Here is a 15298-nt window from a genome sequence, read left to right as displayed (position 1 = left end):
AATTAACTTTTCATTTATTTATTAAAGCATAGAAAAAAAATATATTGTTCCATTATTATGGCCTCCATTGTTCCTTATCTCTTCCACTCCCAGCTCTCCCTATTCCTTCATTGGACCTTCCACCCGTAGCTTCTCTTTTTCTTTATTATCATTTCTACGAAGAAAAAAATGCCTAAAACTCAACCAATTAAATCTTAATCATCACCTTCTATGTACAAAACTTAGCCTATTTCTTCGAGTTTGAGTTTTTAAGTTATCTTAATTCGATCGTTTGGAATCAAGAACCTTGAAAATCATGAAGAGGGATCATCAAGAAAGTTGTGTTGGTGGCACAGGCTGCGGTGTTGGTGGTGGTGCTGGGGGAAGCAATATCAAAGGTGAAAGTTCATCTAAGGCGAAGATGTGGGAAGATGAGCAGGATGCAGGAGGAATGGATGAGTTACTGGAGGTTTTGGGTTACAAGGTCCGGGCTTCAGACATGGCTGATGTGGCGCAGAAACTTGAACAGTTGGAGATGGTGATGGGCACTGCTCAAGAAGATGGGATTTCGCATCTCGCCACTGACACTGTTCATTACAATCCCTCCGATCTCTCTGGTTGGGTTGAGAGTATGCTATCAGAACTCAATAACACTACTTTTGATACACAACCTCGCCCAACTCAAGATCCCGCCCAATCTTCCACCTTCAACCCAATACAACAGACTTCCAATCCATCAAGAGTCTTCAACGATGATTCCGAGTACGATCTCAGAGCAATCCCCGGCGTTGCAGCGTACCCACCACAACCCGATACAGAAACCGAAAACAACCGCAACAAGCGGATTAAAACCTCGATTTGCCCTAAAAGAGCATCAGGTAGCGGACTTTCTGGTTCAATTCCTGAGTCAACTCGTCCCCTGGTGGTGGTTGATTCGCAAGAAGCGGGGGTTCAACTCGTCCACACACTTTTAGCATGTGCAGAAGCAATTCAGCAAGATAATTTGAAACTGGCTGACGCGCTCGTGAAGCACATAGGATTACTCGCGGCATCGCAGGCAGGCGCTATGAGAAAAGTTGCCACCTATTTCGCCGAGGCTTTAGCGAGGAGAATCTACCGAATTTACCCTCAAGATGCTCTTGAATCATCCTACAACGACATCCTTCAGATGCACTTCTACGAGACCTGCCCGTACCTAAAGTTCGCTCATTTCACGGCTAATCAGGCTATTCTCGAAGCCTTTGCCACCGCTAATCGAGTCCACGTCATCGATTTCAGTCTTAAACAAGGTATGCAATGGCCCGCTCTAATGCAAGCTCTAGCATTAAGGCCCGGTGGCCCGCCAGCTTTCCGTTTGACGGGCATCGGTCCACCTCAGCCCGACAACACCGACGCCTTGCAACAAGTGGGATGGAAGCTGGCCCAATTAGCCGAAACCATTGGCGTTGAATTTGAATTCCGCGGATTCGTTGCCAACAGCTTGGCCGATCTTGAACCTGAAATGCTCGATGTACGACCCGAAGTTGAAACCGTCGCGGTTAACTCCGTCTTTGAACTTCATCGTCTCTTGGCTCGTCCCGGTGGGATCGAAAAGGTTGTGTCTTCTATTAAAGCGATGAAGCCTAAGATTATTACAATCGTTGAACAGGAAGCTAATCACAACAGTCCCGTTTTTCTTGATCGGTTCACTGAAGCTTTGCATTATTACTCGAGTTTGTTTGACTCGTTGGAAGGTTCTTCTGTGGCCCCGGCGAGTCAAGATTTGGTGATGTCCGAGGTGTATTTAGGGAGACAAATTTGCAATGTTGTGGCTTGCGAAGGTTCTGATAGAACAGAGAGACACGAGACGTTGACTCAGTGGCGAACTCGGTTGACATCGTCCGGGTTTGACCCGGTTCATCTGGGTTCGAATGCGTTTAAACAGGCGAGTATGCTGTTGGCGTTGTTTGCGGGTGGCGACGGATACAGAGTGGAGGAGAACAACGGTTGTTTAATGCTTGGGTGGCATACGCGGTCGCTCATCACCACCTCGGCGTGGCAACTGGCTTCTAGTGAGTCGTAATAGTGAGTTAAGTCCAACTCAAATCAGTAGGTTGGTGGGAATGTGTATTGTTGTTTAGTAAAAACTGAGTTGAGGATGCGAGTGAGTGAGAATCGAGGATGAATTGAACAGAACCAATCTAAGTGTGTAATTTAGTTTTTTTTTTTTTTTTTTTTTTAAATTAAATCTTTTAGTTAATTTTTAAAAAAACTGTTTTGAATTATGTTTAATATGGTTGGATGGCCTCTTCAGTGTAATTTTCCTATGGTTTTCGAGATGGAATCATGTGTATGTATGTTTAATAAAAATGGGAACCATAGTTCTCAACAATGAATGGGTTTTAATTTTCTAATTATTATAATTTTTAATTAAGAATTTTCTTTGCTTGTTTGTTTGATAAATGTTTATGAAAAACTTAGCAAAAGCCTTACCACAAATGTTTTAATCTATTTTCTTTGCTTCTTTGTTTGATAAATATTTCTGAGCCCACTATTTGACATGAAGATGTTTGGTAATGATTCCAATATATTTTCTAAAATATTTTATGTAATTTCAGATCTGATATCTAATTTTATAGATTTAGTTACATTATTAAATTTGATTTTATATAGATTTATTTTTTCTCTTTCAAATGTTAATTTTTTTTTAATAGAAAAAAAAAATTGTTACTGCTTTGATTGATAAGATTTATACAGAATTATATAAGCACACATAAAGAAAATTCTTTTTTTTTTTTGTTTTTTTTTTTTTTGTTTTGATGACCTAGGGTGTTTGAGTCCGTTTACGAATATCTCAATTAATTTCCTGAAGCTTTAGAATTATTGTCCGAGTAAAAGCTTCAATGGCTATTACTATTAGCAATTAAGGAGAGACTCGAATTTAGGACCTTTTGGGTAATACATCCAAAAGTCTATATCGAACAGCTCTGGCCACCTAAAGATAGTTAAAAAAAGAAAATTCCACTCTTAATATAAATATTTGTATATTGAATGCCTTGAAGACAATACATATCATGAAAGCAAGATCAAGATGATCAAATAGAAAGGAAAATAAAGGTACTTGTTTTTCAAATGGTAGAGATTATATTTATAATATATTATATTTTATTAAAATTCAAATTATAAGTATATAGTAATATTTATAGAGTACTACACTTACAACACAATCTCATAAACTTTCTCTCATAATTCTAATATGACAACTCGGAAACTTTCTCATAGTAATTTGTCAATCTGGCCTTTTACGGTCAGATCGATGCATGACTAGTTAGATTCGATCGGTCTGTGTCGTAAAATCAGAATCCGACTAGATTCTGACGGTGATGGTCAAAATTTGGCATTGTGGGTAGATGGGGTGTTTTTGTTATTTTACAAAATTTTGATATATTATGGTGCTTAGTTAAATTAGCAAGCCTATAGGTTTTTTTTTTTTTTTTTTTTAAATTTTACCTCGTAATAATCATCTTATTCAATTACCCAATATTATTTCCAAAATCTTATCTAAAATAACAAGCTAAACGGACCCTAAATATTCCAAAATAGAGCGGAAATCGTGGGAGAATAATAAGTTAAGTTTATTTAGTATTATTATGAATAAGAGCATAAGAATATACGATTTTGAAGAGCAATCATTTGCTGACCTTGACAACAAGTTTCTTATTTTCTTTTTCCATATCATATCTTCAATTATACACCTCAAATACAAATAATAAATACACATTTAATGTAATAACTCCATCAATTTCTTCTATGCTGTCAACTGTAAAATTCCCTCTCGAAATCCAAAATTAATATATACAAAACCAAGGGAATTTCTAATACAAAGCATTTTCATGTATCTTATAAATCAAATTTCTATGTTTCGGGTTAATTTGATCATATAATATATTAAATAAATAAGCATACCTATTTAATTATTAATAAATGAATCATGTTAATGAGCTATCATGATCAATTAATTAATTAAATTCAACCTATGACATCTTTTTTAATACAAATATTAAGTCAATATCTAATTTTTTTTTTTTTTTGGTTTTTTTTAAAAGGAAATTTGTCCTCTCTTTTCTATCCATTTTACTTATATATGAATGACACATGTTTAATTTGATGAAAGGAAAAACAATTAATGATGAAAATATAAAAGGAAAGATAAGCTTATCTGGTGGACTGTTAAATTAATTATGAAGATGGTAGGGATGAAGTCAAGGTAAGTAATAATTAATTAAGTAGGTAAACCCGTAAAGTTAACAATAGTATTAAGGTTTATCCACAATTTATTATAGGTCGGGAATTTTGGCTTCAATTATTTTACTTCATTAACTCAATAAATTTATAAGGTTGGTATGTAAGAATCATGGTCATATAATTAATGAATTTATTTTAAATGAAATGGAGCTTTCATATCAGAGTAAGATTCCTGCTAACCATTAAGAAGTTGCCAGGTGGCAATGGATTTTTGATAAGTTGAACAAATTCTCACTTATTTAATTTAATCTTATCTTAATCTTTCTTACCTAATAATTCATTGGTCACCCCATCTATATCTTACAATTTTATGGTGTTTGAAATATTAGAAATTGACTAATGCCTCTAGAATTTTCTATATCACATCATTTATAAATATAAATCATATATAGGAAAAGATATTTGATGATGTTGAGATTGAGGATGTCCACTAAGAAGCACTAGCAAAGAGAGGTTCTTTACAGTCCACATATTCAAGTGGAAGTACTTTTCAAAAGCTATTAAAACACTTTCTCTCTTCACCAATCGTCAAAGCACTTTTGATCAAAGGATTGGATCATTTTTGTACCAATTCCTCTGCAATCGGAAAGTTTCTAATCATTTCAAATTACTCCATTTTTCTCACCACATTTTGCCATTGGAAGAAGTTTTTTGAATATTATTTAAGTACCTAAGATCATTGACTTTTGAATCGACTAATTCAGTAATTAATCATTTCATGGACTGGACTCACTAATTAAGCTGTCCTTTTACATGTTTAATTTTTTATTTATTCAATATTTGTTTCCTTTATGCTCTGGAGCCTCGCATTTTGGATATGGGCTTTTTTTTTTTGTTATTTTTTAAATGAAAGAGAGTGTTAGAGTAAACTTACGTGTATTTCAACTAATATCTTGGGACTCTTACAGTATTGGTTAGATAAGAACTCCAATGACTACCGTTATTAGCAATTAAGGAGAGATAAGAACTCCAATGACTACCGTTATTAGCAACTAAAGAGGGACTTGAACTTAGGACTTCTTGAGTAATATACTTAAGAGTCTTTATAAATTATCGAACCACTCGACCACCCAGAGGTAGTTTTTTTAGATATAGACTTTCTTTTTTTAGATTTTTTATTTTTTTTTAAGAAATTCAGGATGTTTGGACCAGTTTGCACACACCTCAACTAATACCCGAGACTTATTAAACACCCTACATGTCCAATATTCTAAATAAGCCACAAATGTGATAGGTAACCATAAAGTGGTTTAAACTTAGGAAGTCAATAAAAAAAAGTAAACTTTCTTGACCATCAGGCCAATCCCTAGGGGTTTTAAAAATTTATGTTGAAGTTAAATAATTGCTCAAGATTTGGCAAACCTAAACCTAAATTCATGGAATCTCAAATGTTTACGAAAAGCTTTTGGACTGAATTTTGTATATGTGGATTAGGGGGCACGTAACAGGAAATATTATTGTTCAACAACAAAACGTAAGTGAGAGTTGTCAATTATTGGAGAAGACAAATAGGCTACGAGGCCTCATTAGCCCAATTCTTAGTGGCTTTCTTTCAACTACTGCTATGAATTATTTGTGACATTATTAATACACTAAAACAGATTCTATTTCCGTCTTTTACAATAATAAACGTTAATATTTAGAGTAAAAATGGCTGTGTAAAATAAGTAATCCTTTGAAACTTTATAAAATTTGAAAGCAACAATAATAACGGATTATATTTATATGTTCCTATAAGAATTTCCATTCAGATATTTCTCAGTATCTAATTGTTAATAATATTGTCTAGTTTCATTCAGTTAAGCTTTTAATAAAATGATTTATTGATGGTGTTATATGATAAAAAAATTCAATTTTAAAATTTTAATGATTGGTTTAAAAAAAAGACTTTATTAAGTGTATATAACCTCTAAAAAAAGAAGGCAAAAAATCTTAATATCCATTAAAAAAAAAAAAAAAAAAAAGTTACTGCCAATGGCTTCTGCAAGCACCCTAATGGGTTTCAATGTACAAGTTTGCAAATTTATTAGCTCTAAACTTATTTTTTTTTATGTCAAAGATGTTAAGTTATTAGTTAATTGTCTTATAAATAAGTAAAAATAAATTTATCTAGCTTCGGGTGAAGTAAATTATTAACACAACCGCAGCAAGGAAGAAGAGGTCGAATGCTCCAAACATTTTTTGCTCAATACACTATTTATGAGATGCTTAAAAGTTAATAGAATCAATGAGTGCATAGAACATATATTTAAAAACATTAGTTGCAGAATTCTGTGAAAGGATATGTTTATTTTGTATGGTAGAAGACTGAATCCCTGCAGAAAAAACTGAAACTTTGCAATACCACCTCCTCTCATAATTATTAAACTTTGTATTGCAGCATCAACCTACTTTCAACTAAAGAATTTGTTTTATTGATGCAATATCTAACTCCAACTTTTTTCAAATGGAATAACTCTTAAATATTTCTCCAATTGAATTTAAGCCTCTATTTTCATAAAGTCATCTAGATATAAACATATTATATATTCTTATTCCATGAGAAAAGCAACTAAACTTTTTCTTTAACTGCCCACCGTCCCCAGTTACACCAAGCAATCCACAAATAATAAAATTAAACAGGAAGTGAAAAGGAGAACATAGAATAAGAAAGATCGACACAAACAGAAGAAGTAGATGCATGCCATTCCATTCCAATGTACAAAAGGCAAATTACATGGCTTATTCTGTCGTAAATCACATAGACATAGCGTTTAAGTTTTTCTGATAGAATAAGTCGTTTATGGGGATGATAATGAAGATTATCATGTGTGAAATGAAAGTTATGGAGTAACTAACCTCAATCTCAATGAGGTAGTATTTTAAAACTAAGAGATTTATTGAGCCATGCCTTCCACCCATGTCCCTTTTGATTAATCATCTTTGACCTCCCTTCTGTCATCTGTGGCTGCATCTGTTTCTTGCACAGCACAAAGTTTCTAATTCCCCCTCCAGATCCTATCGCTTCCATTGGACCTAAAGCTAAACAACAAACCAAAACATACCCATAACAAATAAATAATAATTCATCATGATCTTGGAAAGACCTAAAATATTGTATAATTGTAACATTCCGTCCACTATCAGAAAATTGTCATTAGTGGAGGCTCAGAGTCCCACCCCTTCATTCGAACACATGACTTTATATTGGAAATGAATAAAGAATATTATCAAAATTTTCTGGGTCGGGATGTAACAATAATACTTGCGTCAGAAAAGGAAATTGAAAGCAAATATTGATATGTACCATCTGATCCTCCATTGGCGCAGTAGAGAAGAAAGTTATTGACATCGAAGCCGAGAACCGGAAGGCGGCCTTCACGGGCGTAAGACTTCAAGGCAGTCTCAATAACAGCGGCTACAAGATCCTCTTCATTCACCACAAACCTGATGGGTCCTGCACTACCAAGAACGTTGATAGTAATCAAGAATCTATTTTTCTTCCCTGCAGTGTTATTATTATGATCATTACTCTTCTTCTTGTCCAAAGGCAACGTCGTTTTCTCAATCACATTCATCTTCTTCATTGTTGATTTTTTATTTCTTCCCTTCGGTGTAATACATGTGAAAGACGTAATAAGTTCTCCAGAAATTTAGAAAAAAACTGAGGTGTTAATTAAACAGAGAATAAAACAAAAAAGAAAAAGGTTCAAGGGTCAAGGCCGAGGCAGCGATAATACCAGGCTTCTTTGCGAGAACCAAAAGAAGGAAAGGGGGAGGACAACGCGTGTAGCAAACGCGCGGTTGCCCTATAAGAGGAGAGACAGATCATGAAAGAATAAGATGTGTGTTCAACCATTCAAAGAGTTGATGAATGAAGATGCGAACTAGGGTTTTTTATTAACGAAGAAGAAGAAGAAGAATATGGAGATGCTGAAGGTCGGAAACACTAGGCTGGCTTTTGGCTTTTTATCCTATTATTCTTCCTTTATATGTTTTTAGGCTTCAATTATTTTGGCTTATATGGACACCTGTATGTGTTTTAGCGGCTCCATGTAGGGCAGGTTACGGTTGCATTTCCTAATTTTGCTCTTTCATAAACTGGTAATTTAATTAATTGTATTGTTTAAATAATTATTTCATCTTTTTAATAAGATTTATTTATAACAAATTAAAAAAATTATTGAATGTTATTGTTTTTAAATAAATGATTACAACCTAAATTATTAATTTAAGTCATTCAGGCATTTAAAGGCATCTATGTTTATGATTTAACAGTGATTTATTTTGTTCAATTGTAATCTGATAGTATTAGAATGGAAGTCAAAATTATCCTATTTTATGTGGCGTTCAGAGGTAGCGTACAGTGCATGATAAAGTTGTGTTCAAATGGCTAAAACGAAATTCGCTTCTCTTGTTAAAAAAGTTGCAGTGCTTAACTTGCAGATGGAGAACACTCAGAAGAGGAAAAGGACTCTGACGTTGCAATTGCGTGACATCAGCTTCACGCTTTGAATATTTACTATTTATATTTATTTAAGGTTATAACCGTAAAAGTTACTAGACTTAAAGAATATCCAGTCTTGTGATTTTAGCTTATTAACTTAAAAGGGTTTATTTATAATTTGAAGGGTCCATTTAAATTATCAACAGTCTATTGATTTTAATATTCGACCGCCAATCCACTCCTCAACTGCCACGTTTCGCATTCTTGTCTCTACAATTTGAGCCATACCTTTTTCCTTTGGTATTGCAAAACTGTCACTGACATGAGGCGCCCTATAGAATAATATTATACTAACAACTTTTTCTCATCAAATTTATTTTATAACTGGTGAATGATCGCTCATAATTAGTTAGTTCATGACAGATCTCACATAAATCCTGTATAAATCTCGTTAATTAATTACGAACTGACTATTATAGTAAACTTTTATCTTACCATAGAAAGTTAAGAGGACAGAAATTTGAACGATGCATCATTGGCATGATAACTGTATAATCCGTCGAATTATCATGAATCATCAAAGCAACGGACTAATTACGAGCTATCGCATAAAAATTGAAAGAAAAAGTTGATGAAAATTGGTTATTAATGTAATACTACCCGCTGAGATAATATTTATTATACACAAAAAAGAAGAAACAACCTCCACAACATAACAACATCACAGGTACTATACTTTCCTTCCGTTGAAAAGAAGAGGTGCGAAACATGGCGGCTGGAGAGTGCAGATACAGCTACTATCATTATACGTATATAATTTCAATCTAATATTGTATAGTATATATCACTTCCCTGAATAAGATAGTGATGGCCAAACAAATATTTAATTATAATTTGTTCAAAAACCAAGGCTTCGTTTGTTTCGTTTTTAAGAATATTATTATTAATATTTTCAAAAAATTAAACAGTAAAAATACTGCATGTTTGGCTAACTATTTTTATCTGTATTTAGACCGGATTTTTGAAATGCTGTTTGTTTATATTTACAGAATGGCTACCCTGATAATGGAATCCGACACTATCCGACATGTGTGTTACAGTTTGTTTTTTTTTTTTTTTTTTTCACTGCATCCTCACTGTTGACCATTTCACTTTCTCAGTATACTGCATCCTCACTACCAGCTTGTGCTTCAGTTCTCAATCACATAACCGTTTTCAGTGCTTCACTTTCAATATCCATCACCACCATTTCAGTTTCTGATAATCCATTACCAGGTCGGTGCTTCACTTCCAGTTTGCATTACCACCATCTCCCTTTCTAGTTTCCAGTACCAGCACGTGAACCCCAATGCCCTCTGTCACAAACCACATTCTAACCCACATAGAACCCACCGTCAACCCGGAAACCAGACCCCGAGCCCCCAGCACCACCACGACCCAACCCAGCCCACTGAGCCACCACGCACCCACCCCGAGCCACCACGCACCCGATCTACCCCACACAAGCCCCCGAGCCACCACGACCGAGATCTACCCCAACCCAGCCCACCCGAGCCACCACGCACCCACCCGAGCCACCACGCACCGATCTACCCCACACAAGCCCACTCGAGCCCCCACGCACCACCAGACCCCAACCCAGCCCACCCGAGCCACCACGCACCCACCCCGAGCCACCACGCACCACCGAGCCACCACGCACCCGATCTACCCCCACACAAGCCCCACCGAGCCCCAAGCACCACCACGACCCCAACCCAGCCCACCGAGCCACCACGACCCACCCTGAGCCACCACGCACCGATCTAACCCACACAAGCCCACCGAGCCCCACGCACCACCACGACACCCAACCCAGCCCACCCGAGCACCACGCACCCACCCCGAGCCACCACGCCACCGATCTACCCACACAAGCCCACCCGAGCCCCCACGCCCACCATGACCCAACACCAGCCCACCGAGCCACCACGCACCCACTGAGCCACCACGATCGGATCAAACCCACACCCCAATCTCCATCAAACCACTCAATCTGCGTAAAGACACCCACCGTCAGTAGTTGCATTTTGACTGATTTTTTTTTTGAAAAGAACATTCTTGTTTGTGGAAAATGTGTCCAATAATAAACAAACCCACCTTATATGTATTAAAGCATGGGTTTTTCCGGCTTTATTGTTTTAATGGGGTTTTTTCGGCAATTATTGTTTTATTTGGGTTTTGTTTTAATTCAGTTTTATTTTAGGCAATTGGCATATAATTGTTTTAATTGGGTTTTTATTTTATTCGGCAATTGGCACAGAATTGTTTTAATTGGGTTTTTTTGTTTGTTTGACAGCTTTTAATCGTGTACACACGGATCCATTTAATTGTATTTGGATGTTTATCTGACTCAGAGAAGGGAAAGAAACCCGACGTATCCAAATCAAGTTGTAAGTTTCGTTACCTATTTGTTTTCAAGACACCGAGCCGTACTATTTTTCAATTTTTTTTTGGAAATAATTTGTATTAGTACTTTTTTCTTTTCATTAATCCTTTTAATTTGGACTTTAAATGCGTTTTGTATTTGGTTAACTGAAATATTTTATTCCGGTTTCACTAATTGATTTATTTGTTCTATAGATTGACAATGTTCTTTAATCGTAACAGAAATTACGCTCATATGCATAGATGTCAGCATAATTTATCTCGACGGGCAGGATTGTATATTACTTGCAACAGAGGCGAAAGTTTCGACGTTTTTCCAGAGTTGGAGTTCGTCATACACCCTTTGGTCGACAGTGTCGTATCTTCCCTGCATTGACGTCTTCAAGCAGTGTCGAATCGAACGAGGTATACTTTATATGGTTTAGTTGATTACGTTAACATGTGAGTATTATATTGTGTAATGTGCGGTGATTCGTATGGTGCCCAATGTTGGTTGTCCCTCACCGTACTGTCCTTAGATGGGTGATTTATGGCTTGGTCTGCTGAGAGACCCACAGATTTCTGGTCCTGTTATCTGAGCGGGCCAAAACTTCACATGGTACTGCAATAAAAACAGCTGATTACAAAATGTTGGACGACATATCATTGGCTGCCAGGAGACTCAACGTGACGCAATTAGCCTCTAAGTTCTTTCGCCTGCGAAAACTTTATCAAGCATGGTGGAAATTGTGCAACACACAGGATTCGGGTGGGATCAGGAGTCACAAAGTCCAACGTGTCCCGTTGAGGTTTGGCAAGAATATGTCAAGGTAAATTATCATATTTTTAACTATTATTATTCAAAGTCATTGTAAATATATGCATTTTTTCGGACTGCTAAATATTAATTATTATTCGTTTAACTATTAGCAAAACCCACTGGCGCAACAAATTTACCACAAGGGACTTCCCCACAAGGAACTTTATGAAATAATATTTGAGAGCAAACTGCCACTGGAAGATATGCGTACACATCTACATCCAACAGGTGGAGCCCTCCAGTTATTCCAATCCCGGCTCGGTTCCTATGGAAGATAGCGACTTTGAACCTGATCCTGATTGGTGACAGGGGAAAAATGGCCAAACACATCTGGTCATGGAGGAGCAAGAAATCGGAGGCATAGAAAGGGGCCCGGACATACAATTGCGGATGCCATTTTTAGCTGACGGATGAGCTGCGGAAAAGCGGACAATGGGATCCAGGGCTTTCGATCGTAGTGGAGATGTGAGGGAAAAAGCGAACACCCATGCTCCATGATCCTTTCTCCATGAGCCATGTATTGACATCATGACGGCCATGCAAGTACTGACACAGTTTTATCTGACGGCTTCACGTACTTATATGAAAATCCAGGGTGGCGGGAGATATTGTGAAACTCCCACTGGAGGAAAAGGCTAACTGGATTCACAAACTTTTTTCCAATAATTCGTAGATGACACTATATTTCATAATTGTTTGGCAACAATTTGTATGCCTCAGTGGGCAGTTGTCATTACATTACAATTTATAACGCTACTGTATGAACTTATTATGTGATATTGTAATGTGTAAACACTGTTTTAGATTGTCATACAATTAAATATGACTGTTATATTTTTCAAAGTAGTACAACAACTGCTAATTGTTGATAAATGTTTTGCAAATGTGTAGGTTTAAATGGCGTCGTCTAGCCGTACAGGAAGAATACAACGGTGCTACAGATGAGAGGGACGAAGAAGAAATACTGACAGATATAGCCATTGCACTATGTGGTGTTGCCGCGTTAGAAGCAAGTCGACCTCAACCACAACACAATCTGTATTAACTGGTCATCAGTACATGTTGGAAGTACTCAACGGTCATCTGACAGGATCTATGACAAGTGCTACATGGACAGAGACTGTTTTACATTGTTATGTGAATTTTTGTCCGATCAAGGCAAATTGCAACCAACCAGGAGGAGAGTTAGAAGAACAAGTTATGATATTTCTAACAATCGTTGGAAAAAATGAGACAATCAGAATGATGATGGAGGATTTCCAACATTCGGGTGAGACGATCTCTAGACATGTTACCGCAGTTTGCGATGCTAATGTGAGTTGAAGACAGAGTATCAGAACCACCTGACTTCAATGATGTTTCATGGGAAATATCAGCCAACAGAAAATATTACCCTTTCTTTAAGGTACTGGTTCATTATGTTTGGTATTAGTAGATAGTTAAGTTCATTGTGTATTAATTTTTTAGTAGGTTAATATTAGTGAAATGACTCATTTTCATGTAGGACTGTATTGGAGCTATAGATGGCACACATGTATACGCTTCGGTTCCACGTGAATTTGCCATTAGGACCGGAATCGCAAGGGATGATGTCACAGATATAATGGCTATATGCGACTTTAACATGATGTTCACTTATGTCGTTACTGGATGGGAAGGATCAGCGCATGATTCAGAGTTTAAATTCAATTATTGATTACTAATTTGGATTCTCATATCCTCACCAGGTATAAGTATTTTCTTGACGTATTACAGCGTATTACATCCACTGTTGAGGCTCTGTAATTCAAATACAATGGGATATTATTACAGGGAAATACTATTTGGTTGATGCGGGTTATGCAAATAGGGATGGGTTCTCGCCCTCATAGGCAAGTGGTTACCATATTTCTGATCACCGCCGTAACCGAAGGGGGCCACAAGAGTTGTTTAATTACAGACATGCTTCACTCCGCATGTTATCGAGAGAACCTTGGTGTTTTGAAAAAACGGTTCCGTATTCTAAAGGAAGAACAATTATCCGTTGGACAAACAAGGGAAGATTGTCATGGCATGTTGTGTACTTCAAATTTTATAAGAATGTGCAATATGGACGACCGTATCTTCGAACAAACCAATAATAGTACGGGTAATGGCAAGCAATTGTGATCATCAAAACGGGGCAGAAATGGCCGAAAGGAGAAGGATCGAGTCAACCGCAACAAGGTATTATAGACAACATGATGACTGTACGGGATAACATAACGAATGCACGTGGGTAGCACAGTGGACCATGTCATAATTGTTAATGGAGTATACGTGTAATAATGATTGTAAGGGTTGATAATTAGTATTTTATCATATATGTTTAATGTGATGTTTTTAAACAGGTGGATTACTACTTGAAATTAATATGGGTTTTTGTTTTTTAATATATACGGGTAACAAAATTACCAATAAAATATTTAGTATTATTAAAATGTGAGGTGATAAGTAATATATAATATACATTATTTTAACAAAATATATAAAATATTATATTAATAAATCATTTATAACAAATATATTAATCAAATATTTAACACAAATATAAAGGTTCAAAATACTCTACCAAACACATATTCTGAAAATCATATTCTCGTAATCATAACCATATCCAACTATCCAATACTATCCAAAATACTAAACCAAACGCACCCATCATTATTCTCAAAATATTATTCTATATTTTTTAATATCTTTTAAACTTCTTAAATTTGTTACTTTAACTAAACACCTCCAAATATTTTTTTTAGAAATTGTAAAAACACTCCAACCACCCTCCGATGGTGGTGGCTGACTATCCGTATTTAATGGGTGGGTTAAAAGTGTTTTTGTTAACTTTTAATATTTTATTATAAGGGTGTTTAGTAAATAAACAAACATATAAGATATTTTTATTAATTTTTAAATCTTACATCGTAATACCCGCCCAATTTAACTTTTTTCAAAAGATTATTCAAAAAACTATCAGAATAATGAACCAAACGGAGTCTAGATCTCGGTCTACAATCCCAGCACACTGTACGGCTCCCAATATTTTATAGAATACATATTTGGTTTATAATTTAGAAAAGAATGTATGAATTTATTGCTAATAAATTATTTTAATATCATGTTTGTGATACTGATACACTCAAAACTATACAACAAGAACTTTAAACAAAATACTATTTCAGAAAAAAAAAGTGAACCCGTGTGATTTCCAAATTCACTAATTGCCAAATGGCAAAACCATTTCATAAGCTATTGAGTTGACTCATTATTTTAATCTCTTGGCAAGAGTGTTGAAATGTTTAAACTACAAATTCTCTTCATCAAAACATGTAGCCAATACCGGTAATATCATGAATTGATGCTCAGAT

General features: G+C 35.8%; 2 protein-coding genes across 2 annotated transcripts; one reads left to right on the top strand and one right to left on the bottom strand.

The window, feature by feature from the left end:
- The first annotated feature begins 45 nt into the window (after positions 1–45).
- LOC116115911 (DELLA protein GAI-like) lies at positions 46–2372 on the top strand. Its single transcript, XM_031402039.1, has one exon. The coding sequence runs from the start codon at positions 296–298 to the stop codon at positions 2039–2041; it is 1746 nt and encodes a 581-aa protein (XP_031257899.1). The 5' UTR covers positions 46–295; the 3' UTR covers positions 2042–2372.
- A 4552-nt stretch (positions 2373–6924) lies between these two features.
- On the bottom strand, positions 6925–8221 carry LOC116115924. The gene is made up of 2 exons (XM_031402061.1): positions 7550–8221; positions 6925–7284 (listed from the first exon to the last, which is right to left on the bottom strand). Exons 1-2 carry the CDS (start codon positions 7827–7829, stop codon positions 7109–7111), a joined length of 456 nt encoding a protein of 151 aa, XP_031257921.1. The 5' UTR covers positions 7830–8221; the 3' UTR covers positions 6925–7108.
- Between the last annotated feature and the right edge of the window lie 7077 nt (positions 8222–15298).

The sequence above is a fragment of the Pistacia vera genome, unplaced genomic scaffold, assembly GCF_008641045.1.
Source record: "Pistacia vera cultivar Batoury unplaced genomic scaffold, PisVer_v2 Contig757, whole genome shotgun sequence".
NCBI lineage: Eukaryota > Viridiplantae > Streptophyta > Magnoliopsida > Sapindales > Anacardiaceae > Pistacia > Pistacia vera.
Note: the sequence above shows the minus strand (reverse complement) of the source record. Positions and strands in the feature narration are given on the sequence as shown.

Bases quoted from the DNA above. Each gene is read 5' to 3' on its own strand.
- LOC116115924 (XM_031402061.1), bottom strand. From the start codon at position 7,829: ATGAAGAAGATGAATGTGATTGAGAAAACGACGTTGCCTTTGGACAAG. The intron at 7,285-7,549 runs GTACATATCAAT...TTTGTTGTTTAG, and splicing joins CGCCAATGGAGGATCAGATG to CTTTAGGTCCAATGGAAGCG.
- LOC116115911 (XM_031402039.1), top strand. From the start codon at position 296: ATGAAGAGGGATCATCAAGAAAGTTGTGTTGGTGGCACAGGCTGCGGT.